At 38.6% G+C, this 16,130-nt stretch overlaps 1 protein-coding gene across 2 annotated transcripts in view; it reads right to left on the reverse strand.

Moving 5' to 3' along the window:
• Positions 1-16,130, reverse strand: part of OXSR1 (oxidative stress responsive kinase 1) — a 93,942-nt gene that overhangs the window by 72,516 nt on the left and 5,296 nt on the right. For both annotated transcript variants that reach the window (XM_025884260.2, XM_073901959.1), the window contains exon 2: positions 1,864-1,976. In XM_025884260.2, the coding sequence (XP_025740045.1) occupies positions 1,864-1,976 (113 nt within the window). The remainder of the gene's footprint in view (positions 1-1,863; positions 1,977-16,130) is intronic.

Consider the following 16,130-nt stretch of genomic DNA (forward strand, 5'->3'; position numbering starts at 1 on the left):
GGCTTCTCAAATTCCAGTCTTAATATGTAGGTTAAAAATTCTGTTTTTCCTCAAAACAATTAGTTTACAATTTACAGCCTTCTTTTATAATCACTGCAGTTCAAATATCCAAATGATGCTCTAAGGGGTTGTGGGCATCTATAAATCCAAGATCACTACCTAGGATTTCCATCAGCATCTCCTTTCAAGTGTATATTCTCTCACCAAAGAGGCCCAAGACCACTCTAGCAACTTTCTTCTTTAGCTTCTGCTCACACATTACCAACTCCTGAAGAGATGCATTTGTTTAATTTGCTAAAAGTTCAAGGCGTAATTCTATTATCTCATTTCCTTTTATTCCAGTATTCCCTAATACTCAGTACAGGCTCCACCAGAAATTAAATCCAACCTGAGAACAAAGACTTCTGGAGCGTCAGATCATCCCAGTGCTAACTCCTGCCTCTCTATCACTAGGTGTACATGACCTTAAAGAAATACTTAATAAAAGAAATACTTAATAAAGTAACATTAGTTCCTATTTGTATGGCAGTTTATACTTTTCAAGTACTGGATCATTTCATCCTCAAGAAAAACCTCATTAAGGGGGCGCCTGGGTGGCTCACTCAGTTAAGCATCCAACTCTTGATTTTGGCTCAGGTCATGATCTCAGGCTTGTAAGATCAAGCCCAGCTTCAGGCTCTACACTCAGCATGGAGTCTGCTTGAGATTCTCTCTCTTCCTCTGCCCCTCCTCCCACTCTCTAAATAAATAAACAAGTAAAATCTTTTTAAAAAAATTTTAAAAAAAGAAAGAAAAACCTCATGAGGTACACAAAGCAGATGTTATTATTTCCATTTTAAGCCAAAGAAACTGAGGATTTACAAAGCTAAATGATTTGAGAATCTATCTCATGTCCTTTACTGAGCACTTACTGCACACTTCAAACAACTCTGGGTGTCATGGCTCATAAAAGAAGTACAAAACAATCCCTGTGTGTCTAGCTTTTAATTCCACAGAACATTTCTTGCAGCTATTAATCCCTGAGACTCTCTTTCTTTTTTCCCTAGCTTTTGGAAAAGGCAATGCCACCTTCTACCTCTCATCGTGCATCAGTGGTCAGAATGCAGATTGGTACCATGTTCCTGGGAGGCCAAAGCCTTTTAAAGCATATTCCATTTGACCAGGTATCACAATTGCATGATACTAGTTTCAGGAAAGAGAGAAGAAGCATTGTTTAAAACAATAAAAAAGAGGAAAAAGGTAATTGTCCAACATGAGAAATAGGTTAAATAAAATGTGGTCTACCGGGCGCCTGGGTGGCTCAGTTGGTTAAGCAACTGCCTTTGGTTCAGGTCATGATCCTGGAGTCCCGGGATCGAGTCCCACATCAGGCTCCCTGCTCAGCAGTGAGTCTGCTTCTCCCTCGGACCCTCCCCCTTCTCACACTCTCTCTCTATCTCATTCTCTCTCAAATAAATAAATAAAATAAAAATCTTTAAAAAATAAAATGTGGTGTACCTATGCAACGGAATACTACACACATACTGAAAGGCATATTAATTCATATTTATAGACAAAGTATTTGATAAATTTTTCAATGAAAAGCACAAATGATTACATTATCATAAAAATACAAAGACATTTAAATGTGCACAGTCTGAAAAACTATATAGCAAGTGTTAATCTCAGAATGGGAGGATTACAACTAATTTTTTTCTATTTACCTGGATTTTTATAAATTTTACAATAAGCATTACTTGATGAGCAAATCACAACACCTTTGTTTTTTTAGAAAAGTAATCAAAAATTCCAAGTTATTTCCCACTCTAACATGAACACACATAGGAGTATAATTCCCACATAAAAAATATGAGATGTGCATACCAGGAGTTCATCCATGCTAGTTTGACATTTCTCAAGGTTTATCCGTTTGATTGCCACTTTCTCCTTCTTAGGGGCACAATATGCTGCTTGGACTACAGCTGTTGCTCCACTCCCTAAAGATAAATACATAAATGAGTAAATAGATGAATAGATAAGAACATGACATTTCTAATTCCCACACAATTTTTTTTTTGTGGGAATGCTGAAACTAGCAGGTAAAAAAAAATTTGTTTTTCCTGCTTAGGTCTTTTTTTATTGTTATGTTAATCACCATACATTACATCATTAGTTTTTGATGTAGTGATCCATGATTCATTGTTTGCGTACAACACCCACTGCTCCACGCAGAACGTGCCCTCTTTAATACCCATCACCAGGCTAACTCATCCTCCCACCCCCCACCCCTGTAGAACCCTCAGTTTGTTTTTCAGAGTCCATCGTCTCTTATGGTTCGTCTCCCCTTCCAAATTCCCCCCTTTCATTCTTCCCCTCCTGCTTTTTTTTTTTTTAACATATACTGTATTATTTGTTTCAGAGGTACAGATCTGTGATTCAACAGTCTTGCACAATTAACAGCACTCACCACAGCACATACCCTCCCCAATGTCTATCACCCAGCCACCCCATCCCTCCCACCCCCGACCACTCCAGCAACCCTCAGTTTGTTTCCTGAGATTAAGAATTCCTCATTTCAGTGAGGTCATATAATACATGTCTTTCTCTGATTGACTTATTTCACTCAGCATAACACCCTCCAGTTCCATCCACGTCATTGCAAATGGCAAGATCTCATTCCTTTTGATGGCTGCATAATATTCCATTATACACACACACACACACACACACACACACCCCACATCTTCTTTATCCATTCATGTGTCGATGGACATCTTGGCTCTTTCCACAGTTTGGCTATTGTAGACATTGCTGCTATAAACATCGGGGTACACGTACCCCTTCAGATCCCTACATTTCTATCTTTGGGGTAAATACCCAGTAGTGTAATTGCTGGATCGTATGGTAGCTCTATTTTCAACTTTTCGAGGAACCTCCATACTGTTTTCAAGAGTGGCTGCACCAGCTTGCATTCCCACCAACAGTGTAGGAGGGTTCCCCTTTCTCCACATCCCCGCCAACATCTGTCATTTCCTGACTTGTTAATTTTAGCCATTCTGACTGGTGTGAAGTAATATCTCACTGAGGTTTTGATTTGGATTTCCCTGATGCCGAGCAATTTTGAGCACTTTTTTATGTAATTCCCACACAATTTAAACACAAAAATAATTCGGGGTGCCTGGGTGACACAGTCGGTTAAGCATCGGACTCTTGATTTAAGCTCAGGTCCTGATCTCATTGTGAGACTGAGCCCCGCACTGGGCTCCATTTAAGATGTTCTCTCTCCCTCTCCCCCTCCCCCCCAGCTCATGCACTTGCTCTCTCTCTAAAAAGAAAAATAAATAATAAAATAAAATAAACAAGAGAATAATTCTTACCTTGTTCCTACACTCAGCAACACATAACATCCTAAAAAGTAGGGTGTCAATAAAAGCCAAAGCCTTGACCATTTCACAGAATTGCTAATAACACCAGAAGGGAGGAAAAATCAAAACAGCTACAGTTCCAATTCTAGAGTATGATGGCACAGGCTCGCATTTCCCTGTTCCTCTCCTCTAAATAGAACTGAATACCCTAGAAATAATTTGACAGACAATCATACAATGACCCTGACAGGTGGAAAGAAGGTAGATGAGCTAGGGGCCTTGGGATGTGAGGAAAAGCACCGCTGTGAGTTCACTGGGTTTTCCTCTTATGTCCCACATATCCATGAACAGCCTACAACCCAGAACCACCAACACAGATAGACAAACAAATGAGAAAATCTTGCTTTCTGGCCAAAGGACTATAAAAGGGGAAGCTTAGCAGAGACCTAGAAGGGAGACAGACCTTCCCCAGGACTCCCCAGTCCCTATCTAGGATAGCGGGGGACCCCAATTCACTACAACATTGGCATCAGCAGGGTCTCCACCCCATCCCCAGATGCAGTAGGCCAGATTTGCCACACTTGGGGCAATGTCCAGCCAATCTGCCCTTAGCAGTAGCAGAGATGGGGACCCACACCTACCAGTCAGCCCAGGCAACACCTGTAGAGATCAAGCAGGAGCTCCTGTGTTGCCAGAATAATAAAGAGAATAGCACTGCAAGAGCTCTGAAAACTAAATTATCATAGGAAATACACAGCTCCCAAAAGCAGGCCAGAACCTACACACTAAACCTAAATAGAGTTATTGCCTACTAAAATAGAAGATTTAAGCAGGATAAAGACTCTCCTCACATTAATATCTTAGATGTCCAGGATAAAATTTTTTTTAAAAATCACACACCAAGAGTGAGGAAAAACACACATGAATAAGAAAGAGAATCATACTGATGCCAACACCAAAATGAACCACAATCTGGAATTATCTGACAAGAATTTTAAAGCTGTCATCATAAAAATACTTCAATAAACAATTAAGAATTCTCCTAAAAAAAATAGAAAATTTCAGCAAAGAAATAGTATTAAAAAAAAAAAACTACCAAATGGAAATTATGTATACAACTGAAATATGCAATTTCCAAAATGAAAATGTGTTGGATAGGCTCAACAAGAGAGATGACAGAGGATAAATTCAGTCCTGAGGACAAGATCAACAGTTTACTTGACCTATGGTTTCACTTACTTGTGGAACATAAGGAACAGCATGGAGGGCATTAGGGGAAGGGAGGGAAAACTGAGGGGGGGAATCAGAGGGAAAGACGAACCATGAGAGACGATGGACTCTGAGAAACAAACAGGGTTCTAGAGGGGAGGGGGGTGGGGGGATGGGTTAGCCTGGTGATGGGTATTAAGGAGGGCACATTCTGCGTGGAGCACTGGGTGTTATGCACAAACAATGAATCATGAAACACTACATCAAAAACTCATGATGTACTGTACAGTGACTAACGTAACATAATATAAATAAATAAATAAATAAAGCTGTCAGTGAATTCCAACTTGCTCCTTTGTTTCTCCAAGCAGACAGAATTATCTCCTCCTGTACTTAAAAAGGTGTATATGTATATTGTTAAACACTGTCTTGATATAAAATTTGACAACCCCCCAAAAATATAATAAAATAAAAAATAAACAACAGAGAGAAAATGGACTGAAAAAAAAAAAACAGAGCCTCAGGGAGCGGTGGATAATAATAAAAAATCTAAAGTCCATGTGGTAGGTAAAATAATGGCCTCCCACAAAGTATCCACGTCCTAATCCTTGAAACCTGTGAACATTACCTTATATTGCAAAAAAGACTGCATGTGTTATTAAATTAAGGATGAGAAGATTACCCTGGATAATCTGGGTGGGGCCCAAGGTAATTATAAGGGTCTTTCTTTTATAAGAGAAAGGCAGGAGAGTCAGAGAAGATGATGAGATAATGGAAGCAGAGGTCAGAGTGATGGGACCATGAACCAAAGAGCAAGTACTGATATATGCAACAACATGGATAACCGTGAAAATATTATGCTGTGTGAAATAAACCAATTGCAAACTGTATGACTACATTTATATGAAATGTTCCATTCAGGCAAATCCGTTCAGAAAATACATTACTAGTTACCAGGGGCTAGGAAAAGAAGACAATGGGAAGTTACTGCTTAATGGGAAAAGGATTTCTTTCTGGGTGATGAAAATGCTCTGGAATTAGTGGTTGCAAAATGCCATGAATATACTAAAAACCACTGAAATGTACACTTTTAAAATGGTGGGTCTTATGTTATACAACTTCTACCTCAATTTCTTAAAAAAGATTAGAGAATACTACAGACAACTTTAGCTTGGGGCGCCTGGCTAGCTCAGGCAGTAGAGCATAAAACTCTTGATATGAGGGTTTTAAGTTTGAGCCCCACGTTGGGTGTAGAGATTACTTTAAAATAAAATCTTTAAAAACAAAAAAACAAAAAAACAACTTTAGCTCATAATTCCACAATTTAGAAAAAATGAGCCAATTCTTTGAAAACAACTATCGAAACTCAGTCAAGATAAAATAGATAACCTGAATAATACTAACACTATTAAAGATATCAAATTCGTAATTTAAAAGTTCTTGAAAAATCCCCAGGCCTAGATGGTTTCACTGGAGAATTTTACTAAACATTGACAGAAGAATTAACAGCCATTTTACACGTTTTCCAGAAATGGAAGAAGTGGGAACACATCCCAACTCATTTTTTTTTAAAGATTTTATTTATTCATTTGTGAGAGAGACAGAGAACAAGCAGGGGGAGAGGCAGAGGGAGAGGGAGAAGCAGACTCCCTGCTGAGCAAGAAGCCCGATGCGGGACTGGATCCCAGGACCCTGGGATCATGACCTGAGCCGAAGGCAGACGCTTAACCATCTGAGCCACCCAGGCACCCCATCCCAACTCATTTTATGAAACTAATTATTACTAATACCAAAACCAAAGACATCACAAGAATTAAGAAAACTACAGACCATTATCTCTCATGAATTTAGCTGCAAAATCCTTAACAAAATATTAGCAAACTGAATCCAAAATAGCTAATACACCACAACCAAGTAACATGTATTCCAGGTATGCAAGGCTGGTACAATATGAAAAAAAAAAATCAATGCAATACATATCAGTAAGCTAAAGAAAAAATATCATATCAACTGAAACAGAAAAACATTTAAAAAAAATTCAACACCATTCATAATAACACCAGGGTCCTGGAATCGAGTCCCACATCGGGCTCCCTGCTCGGCGGGAAGCCTGGTTCTCCCTTTCCCACTCTCCCTGCTTGTGTTCCCTCTCTCGCTGTCTCTCTCTCTCTGTTAAAAAATAAATAAAATCTTTAAAAAAAAAAAGGTCTCAGCAAACTAGGAAATGAGGGGGAACTTCTTCAACTTCATAAAGAACACGTACAAAAAAACTTACAGCGAACAACATACTTAATGGTGAGTGACTGAATACCTTCCTTCTAAGACTGGGAAAAATGCAAGGATATCCATTCTTTTTTTTTTTAAATATTAAATCTATCATGTATAGCAATATTTTTTTAAATATTTTATTTATTTGACAGAGAGAGACACAGTGAGAGAGGGAACACAAGCAGGGGGAGTGAGAGAGGGAGAAGCAGGCTTCCTGCTGAGCAGGGAGCCCGATGCGGGGCTGGATCCCAGGACCCTGGGATCATAACCTGAGCCGAAGGCAGACGCTTAACGACTGAGCCACCCAGGCGCCCCAGATATCCATTCTCATCACTCATAAGCAACATAGTACTGGAAATCCTAGCCTTCCTTATAAAGCAATAAAAAGAAATAAGAGGCACCCAGGTTGGAAAAGAAGCAGTAAAACTGTCCTTATTTTAGATGGCATGGTTGTCTATAAAGAAAATCCCAAGGAACGTACAAGAAAAGCTCCCAGAACTTATAAGACAGTTTTGCAAAGTTGCAAGATACAAGATCAACACATGAAGATCAACTTCATTTCTATAGGCAAACAAACAAGTGGAAACCAAAATTTTAAAACACAGTATCATTTACAATTGCTCCCCCCAAATGAAATACATAGGTATAAATCCAATAAAATATGAAAAGGATATGTATGCTGAAAATTATAAAATACTGATGAAAGATAGCAAAGAAGATCTAAAAATTGAGAGAAACTTACCATGTTCATGGCTTAAAAAACTCAACATACTAAAGATGTCAGTAGTCCCCAAAATGACTATATTTAGGTTTAACGCAATTCCTATCAAAACCCCAGCAAGGTATTTTGTACAAAGACAAGCTCATTCTAAGGTTTATACGAAGATGGAAGGCCCTAGAATAGCCAACACAATTACGAAGAACAACAAAGCTGAAGGATTCATACTATCTAACTTCAAGACTTCCTCTAGGTTCAAACTTCCAGTTATAAAATAAATAAATCATAAGGTATAGCACAGGGAATATAGTCAATGAAATTATAATAACTTTATATGGTAACAGATGGTAACTGGACTTATCATGAGGATCATTTCAAAAGGATCAAATATCAAATCACTATGATGTACACCTGAAACTAATAGGATACTGCATGACAATTATACTTCAATTAAAAAAATACATATTAGGTTCTCAAAAAATAAATGCTGATTGATGAATTTTAAAAAAAGACATGATAAAGTTGGAGTAATCAAGACAATGTGGTATTGGCAGAAGAACAGAACCAACCATACAGAGAAATACTACTCAGCAAGAAAAATGAACAAACTATCAATATGCACAATTACTTGGATGAACCTCAAGGGCATTATGCTGAGTAAAAAAAGGATGTGGAGAAACTGGAACCCTCCTGGCATTGCTAGTGGGACTGTATGATAACGTACTAGCTTTACAAAAGAGTCTGGCAATTCCTCAAAATGCTAAGCGTAGATTACCATACAACCCAGCACTTCAACTCCTAGGTATATATCCAAGAAAACAAAAAACATATACACACAAATACTTTCACACAGATGTTCACTGCAGTATTATTCATAAAAGCCAAAAAGTGGAAACAACCCAAATGTCCATCAACTGAGGAAAAGAGTAAGACAATGTGGTATATCCATCCATACAATGGTAATACTATTCAGCAATAAAAAGAAATGAGTAAAGATACATGCCAGAACATGGATGAACCATGAAAACATGCTAAGTATATATGCCAGACATAAAAGGCCATATATGGCATTGATATAGAGAATAAAGGCAAAAGAAAAAAATTAAAATTCCTTACAACTTACAGTCCTACTTGAGACAGGCAGAGTGACCTTCCTCAAGGAGCTTATTAGCTGCCTCAATGTTAATACTTTGCTAGAGGCAAAAGGCAACCTTAGCTTGACATTAGCCAGACCTCCAGGATCCTGTAAAAATCCTCTGGAAACCACCTTTATCTCTAACCCCTCCTTCCCCAAGATACACCTTAGCAAATATCCTCTAAGCATATGGCCCACTGATACACATCTGAAGAGTCTTAAGACTTAAGTTTTACTAGACAGCAGTAAATGACCTTGTCCTAACAGCTAGCCCTTCAGAGTCCTGGAAACCTTGCTTCCAAATTCTTTAGAGACTTCCTTCCAACTTGAAACTATATCATCAGTCACTCCTCACAATCCCAGTGTAGCTCTTTCTGCCCAGAGGTCCTGACCCCATGCTTTAATAAAACCACACTTTTTTGGCACCAAAGATGTCTCAAGAATTCTTTTTTGCTGTTTGCTCCCAGACCCCAACATTTCACATCAGTATGATTCTATTTATGTAGAATGTCCAGAATAGGCAAATCCATATGCAGAAGGAGATTAGAGGTTGCCAGAGACTAGAGGAAGGGGGAAATAAGGAGTGCAGCTAATGGATATGGAGTTTCTAGAGCTATGACAATGTTCTGGAATTAGTGGTGATGGTTGCACAACTCTATGAACACACTGAACTGTATACTTTAAAAGGGCAAATTTCATAGTATGTGAACTGTATCTCAATAAAGCTGTTACTAAAAAATCTCTTCAAGTAGACATCACATTTCTAATAGTATAAATGTGCTACAAATATTAAAATTTGAAAACAATTTACAGGGCGCCTAGGTGGCTCAGTCGGTTAAGTGTCTGCCTATGGCTCAGGTCATGATCCGGGGGTCCTGGGATCCAGCCCCGCATTGGGCTCCCTGCTCAGCGGGAAGCCTGCTTCTCCCTCTCCCACTTCTCCTGCTTGTGTTCCCTCTCTCACTGTCTCTCTCTCTCTGTCATATAAATAAATAAAATCTTTAAAAAAATTTACATATACAATTATATAATTCAGTAAAATTTGTTTGTTATACTGAAATCTATTTGAAAGTCCCTGACCAAAGCCAAACATACACAACCACAGTCAACACTGACATGGATAAACCCAAATCATCACAACTCTAACAAACTAAGCAAAAACTCTGCACAAAGCTCATGATATGCAAAATTCAAAATAAAATCCAATATTCAAGAACACATTTGCCATTCAAAGACATTATCTAATAGTGTACTTGAATCATTTTGATAATAGTTTAGGACCACTAACATATTCCTTGATAAGAAGGATCCAATAGGCTACTATTGAAATAGTTTGCAGTCTGCTTCTTCACTGAACTCCTTGTTTTGCACAGGAGTATGGGACAAAATTAGGCAGTACAGTAGTGCATGGCATTAACTTTTCTCACTCTCCCATCCTTTCCCTTCCAAGTTGTTTCTGCATGGAATCCCTTTAGAAAATTTAACAACTCTCTTGCCTTCAGTGAGAGGCTGCTGCCCCACTCTGGGAAACCCCAGAGGAAGGAAGCTAATCATGCAGGTCACATATCCGTCAGGCTAAGAGGAGAGGCATTCGTAAGTCACAGAAGACACAATGAGACCTCTACAGGGTACCTTGGGCCCTAGATAACAGATGTCTTCTAATATGTAAATGTATTCCCTGATGCTTTTTCATTTAACTTTTGCAAATGTGCTACCTAGTGGGATTTTTTGAAACCAGTATTAACTCTCAAGCCAGTTACTCTACCCCTGGATAATCAAGCATTGATTATTTACCGTATATTTACACAAAATCTGAAATACTAGCTTTAAACATACTAATGTCATATCATACATAAACCAAAACCATGCTGGCATTAAAAATACAGACATAGCAATTTGGGGAGTTTAATTGTTATTAATTCCTAGTCATTATTAAACACAGAATTAATTTCACTAATAATGAAACACTAAACCTAGGTATTATCAATCATAATTGTCTACATACTAAAATACCTTTCTTTTACACAAAGAATCACTCATTTAATAAATCTCCCTAGAAGCAAGATGTGATTTAGCAAATGGCCAAAAGACAAAGTCGCCAGCATTTCCCACATTTAATGATAAAAAGAGACATGCAGGCTCCAGTTCTTCCATGCTAACAATAAATCACTTTCATTGACCTTCATATTATCTTCCCCAAATACCAAAACATTATTCAGCAACTGAAAAATATTTTGAAGTTCTAACATAAAGGCTTATGGTAATGCAGTAAAAACTCAATACTCAACACCACTAATTCAGAATAGCTAATGATGTTCTATCTTCCGTTAGAAAAAATTTATTCACAGAAAATAACAATTAATAATGTAGATAAGAGGATAGAGAAGAATACCTTCAAAATGTCTTTATAATCATTTTAGCTATTCTCCAATTTTTTGAAAGACTTTGAAAACACAGGATTAGAGGTACAAATTTGGGGCCCCTGGCTGGCTCAACGGGTAGAGCATGTGACTCTTTTTTTTTTTTTTTAAAGATTTTATTTATTTGATTTTTTTTTTAAAGATTTTATTTATTTATTTGACACACAGAGAGAGCGAGAGAGAGAGAGAGAGAGAGCGAGAGAGAGAGCACAAGCAGGGGGAGCGGCAGGCAGAGGGAGAAGCAGGCTTCCTGCATGAGCAGGGAGCCCGATGTGGGGCTCGATCCCAGGACCCTGGGATCATGGCCTGAGCTGAAGGCAGCGGTTTAACCAACTGAGCCACCCAGGTGCCCCTAGAGCATGTGACTCTTAATCTGAGGGTTGTGAGTTCAAGCCCCACGTTAGGCGTGGAGCCTACTTAAAATAAAAATAAAATAAATTGTTTTTTAAAAAGAGAGATACAAATTTTAAAAATACTCATCTCTTTAAAGCGCATTCCTTTATGACAAAATTTTCAAACTACAAGTTAATTTACAGAGTTTCGACCATCATTTTTCTTAAACAGATTCAAATAGAAAACATCAGCATGCATGGCACATAGTAAAAGTAAATGGTATTTTGTAAAACTTTTACTTAAGTACAAATACACATGCAAATTGTAAGAGATCTCTTCCGAACAGTTTAATGAAAAGTGCAAAAGCTACTGCTCTAATGCCCTCTATAAGCACGGGACTAACATGAACAACAATACAACGGAAAATGTAAATCAGTTTCCAATAAAACATCCTAAGTCAGACTTTCACTACTTTAAACAGTTGTGCATCCTCCATGCACCATTCCCTACATCCCCCTTTCTTCCATTCTTCTGTCCTCTCCTAGTGAGCTCTTATTTTTTAAGATCTTATTTATTTGAGGGAAAGTGAGTGAGAGAGAGAGCACAAGCCGGGGAGAGGGAGGCAGGCAGAGGCAGAGGGAGAAGCAGGCTTCCCGCCGAGCAGGGAGCCCGATGCCGGACTCGATCCCAGGACCCTGGGATCATGACCTGAGCAGAAGGCAGACGCTTAACTGACTGAGCCACCCAGGCGCCCCTCCTAATGAGCTCTTAAACTGCAGTCTTAACATACAGTACATGCATAATGGATTAAGTATACAAAAATATGAATGAGCTTTCTCCTAAAATTCTTCAAATTGGGTAGCTTCATCCCTCAAGACAGAAAAGGAGATGCCCAAAGGCATGAGGAGCACTAAAAAAATTTTTAGTCTCTGGCCACTTTACTAGACCCAGAAATGTAAGAAAGGGAAGTTAAAAATGGATATTATTCCTAACTGTGAGGGAAAAAAAGTAAATCAAATCAGTGGAAGATAATTTCCTCCAAATTTTGGCCAGGCATCATTATAACAGATACATTTTCTAAAGATTTTAAGTATTCTTTTGTAAGGTTTTGCATTCAACTAAAGAGCTGGCCCAGACTCTTCATTCTGAAAGATGATTAAGGCACTGTCAACTGAATCAGGGAAAATACAAGGAAATTATAATTTTGAAAACCCTTTTCTCTTGTCAGTGTCATGTTGAAAATTAAAGCTCCTAGAACTGGTAAAACAGCTGTAAGAATAGTCATCATCATAAAAATCATGCTATTCTCTCCGTACAAAGATGAAAATAAAGACACACTGCCATATGCTTTGACTAATTATTCACACAGCCTGATGGTTTTGTAATGAATCATCTCTCTGTCCCCTGTTCACTCTGGTAATCTCTCAACGGATGGTAACTCCATCCTTCCGGATGCTCCAGCCAAAACTCTTAGAATCTTTTCACATCTAATCCAATGGCAACTCTCTAACTCCAAAGTATGTTATATCCAGCACCTGATTACTTCTCACCACCTCCAATACTACCTCTCTCCACTGGATAAACTCTCCTTCCACCCTTGCACCCTTACAAAACTATTCTCTATATAACAGCCTGAGTTATCCTTTTAAAACAGTTTATATTAATCCTCTGCTCAAAACCCTGCAATGATTTTCGTTCTTACTCAAAGCAAAAGCCAGGTACCCACAATGACTTACAAGGCTTCACCCCATCTTATGGTCAGGACCACACAACCCCACCACCTTACTCTTCTGATCTCTTCCCCTGTCTGCCTCCTCAGCCCACCTCACTCTGCTCCAGCCATTCTTGCCTCCTATTCCTTAGCCACATGAGCGTGCTACCATTCCACTTCAGGGCGTTCATCCCTGCTGCTCCCTCTGCCTGGAGCAAGCTTCCTGAAGATAACCACAATACTTACTTCTTCAGGTCTTTTCTCAAATGTCATCTTCTCAGTGAGGCTTTTCCTGACCTATTTAAAACCCACCTCTAGGGGCACCAGGGTAGCTCAGTGGGTTGGGCGTCAGACTCTTGATCTGGGTTCAGGTCATGATCTCAGGGTCCTGGGATTGAGCCCCGCATTGGGCTCTGCACTCAGTGCGGAGTCTGCTTGAGACTCTCTCTCCCTCTGCCCCTCCCACTGCTTTATCTCTCTAAAATAAACAAATCTTTAAAAACAAACAAAACAAAAACTCACCTCTACCCCTAGCAATCTCCAACCCCTTTCTCTGCTTTATTTTTGTCCTTTATCACCATAGATTATAAACTCCACAAAAGCAGAGATTTCTGTCTGCTTCACTGCTGTATCCCTAGCATCCAGAACAGTACCTGGCACATAACAGAAATTCAATAAATATCTGCTGAATAGATAAATTGACCAAGCAGTGATATATATTTTCAAGGAAAAAAATTACTCATTTAAGGCAGAGCAAACACAAAAATGGCCCAATCTTCATGGGCATGAACTCATTATTACCATCATGAGCATTAACATCCAAACACTTACTCTGTGTGCCAAGTACTATGCTGAGCACTTTCTTTACTTGCATTTCATTTTTTCATCTAATACAGTAATAATAATAATTACAAAAGTAAGACTTAGGTCATAAACTAGTAAGAAGCAGAGTGGGGTCCAGAAACCAGAACTACATAATGATTCAACACCATGCTCTTAACTGGTAAGCAACTGCCTCTTTAGATTAAAGCTAACATTTATTAACTGATTACTATGGTTAAATTATTTACTCATAATGTATTATTTAACTAAATTAAAAAAAAAAAACCAAAGCCAACATTTTTGGTTGCTTTTCCAACATAAAATTTTCCCTTCTTCTTTAGACCTGTTTTGTTTGAAGTAATAATGTGCCCAGCTAAAAAAGCTTTATTTCATAGCCTCCCTTGCAAATGGCCAAATTACATGGTTCTGGCCAATAAACTAGAAATGGAAGTCACTGGGTAAGGCCTCCAGGAGAAAGTTCTTTGAAAGGGAGCCAACTCAGTTGTCACGTGCCTCTGTTCTTTTGCCATATTCTTCCAGCCTGGAACACCAGCATGAGGCTAGAGGTAGAACAACTACGCTGCAACTATGAGGATGAGAGTTCCGTTCAAAGTGCGGTGGAGTAAAAACTAGGTGCCTGGGTGCTTAATTAGGGCACAGAGGCTGCCACTCCAGTTACAGAAAGGGAAAAAGGTACTTTATTAAGCCACTATTATTTGTTCTCCATTACATGCAGCCAATGCAATCCCTTTCTGATACAGCCTTATGAGTTGTTGGCCCAATGCTGGCCTTGAAGGATAGTATCACCATAGCTAAGTCTCCCAACCAGGGGGAGAAAATACACTAACCATTAAGCATCATTCTATTGATAGAGCATGATGTCTTTCAAATTTATGGAGGGGCTAGAGGTGGGATCCTGGAATCTGTGTTTGACAACAACTACTTTTAGACATCAAAACGTGTGGCTAGTGAACAATAATGAAAATAAAAAAGGAGAGGGGAAAGTAGAGAATAAAGCTAATGAGTTGCCCTCACCAAAGTATCAAAGCTAGGTAAATCACACCTTATTAAAAATAGATCTTCGGTGCCTGGGTGGCTCTGTTGGTTAAGCAAATGCCTTCGGCTCAGGTCATGATCCTGGAGTCTCAGGATGGAGTCCCACATCGGGCTCCCTACTCAGCGGGGAGCCTGCTTCTCCCTCTGACCCTCCCCCATCTTGTGCACTCTCATTCTCTCTCTCTCAAATAAATAAAATCTTAAAAAAAAAAAACAGATCTTAAGGAACAACTTTCTAAACCTAATCGAAGGTAAACAGCGAATATTTATGGAGACTCTTCAAGATGTAGGAAAATAAAAGGCACATGGCACAGACGCCGCCAGACTGTTTACTCTATCTGCCATCATACCGTATCGTTGACAATATCACAGGTGGCAGGGTCTCATGTAGCGATACTACCATGTCCACCATAAATCCTGAGATCCTTCTAAACTTTAATAAGGTCTAGAAAAAAAAAAAAGATGCAGTGATGTTCCAATAAGCATTACAACAAATCACATAATCACACAGTATTTCATATTTCATGGTAATACCAAAAATTACAAAACGTAAAGAGGAGAAAAAAGAGAGAACAAAAACCATTATGTTAAGGAACATTCAATGCAAACTAAACATTTTTTGTACACAATTATGCTTAATCTACATAACAGCCCCAATGATATAGGTCCATTATTCAATTTTATAGACAAAAAGCTGACACTAAAACCAGTTATATAAATTGCCCAAGATCACAGAGGTAATAAAAGGTAAAGCCAGGATCTGAATCTAGGTCAGCACAACCCTAAGACCATACTCTTCCAGCTGCTTCAACATATGTCAAATACAGTACAACACCTGGTCAGAAATTCTAATATAATAATAATGGTTAGGAAGGAGCTCAAAAACACTGAAAAGATGAGTGATAGTGAAAATACTACTAACATCTTTTACAAGTAATCATACTTAAAGAACTTCAAATCTTGCCAGAGTATGCTTAAGATGATACAATTCTTTAAAAGGAAGTCCTTTGAATTCCCAATCTGTATGTTTTTCATATGTTCCAGGAAGGGAATTTTTCTTTTCTCTATAGGATTTTGCCAGAAAGAGAAAACAAAACAGAATGTGAGAAACAAC

Source organism: Callorhinus ursinus, unplaced genomic scaffold, assembly GCF_003265705.2.
Source record: "Callorhinus ursinus isolate GAN/ISIS: 27379988/994484 unplaced genomic scaffold, GSC_fseal_2.0 scaffold1, whole genome shotgun sequence".
NCBI classification, from domain to species: Eukaryota; Metazoa; Chordata; class Mammalia; order Carnivora; family Otariidae; genus Callorhinus; species Callorhinus ursinus.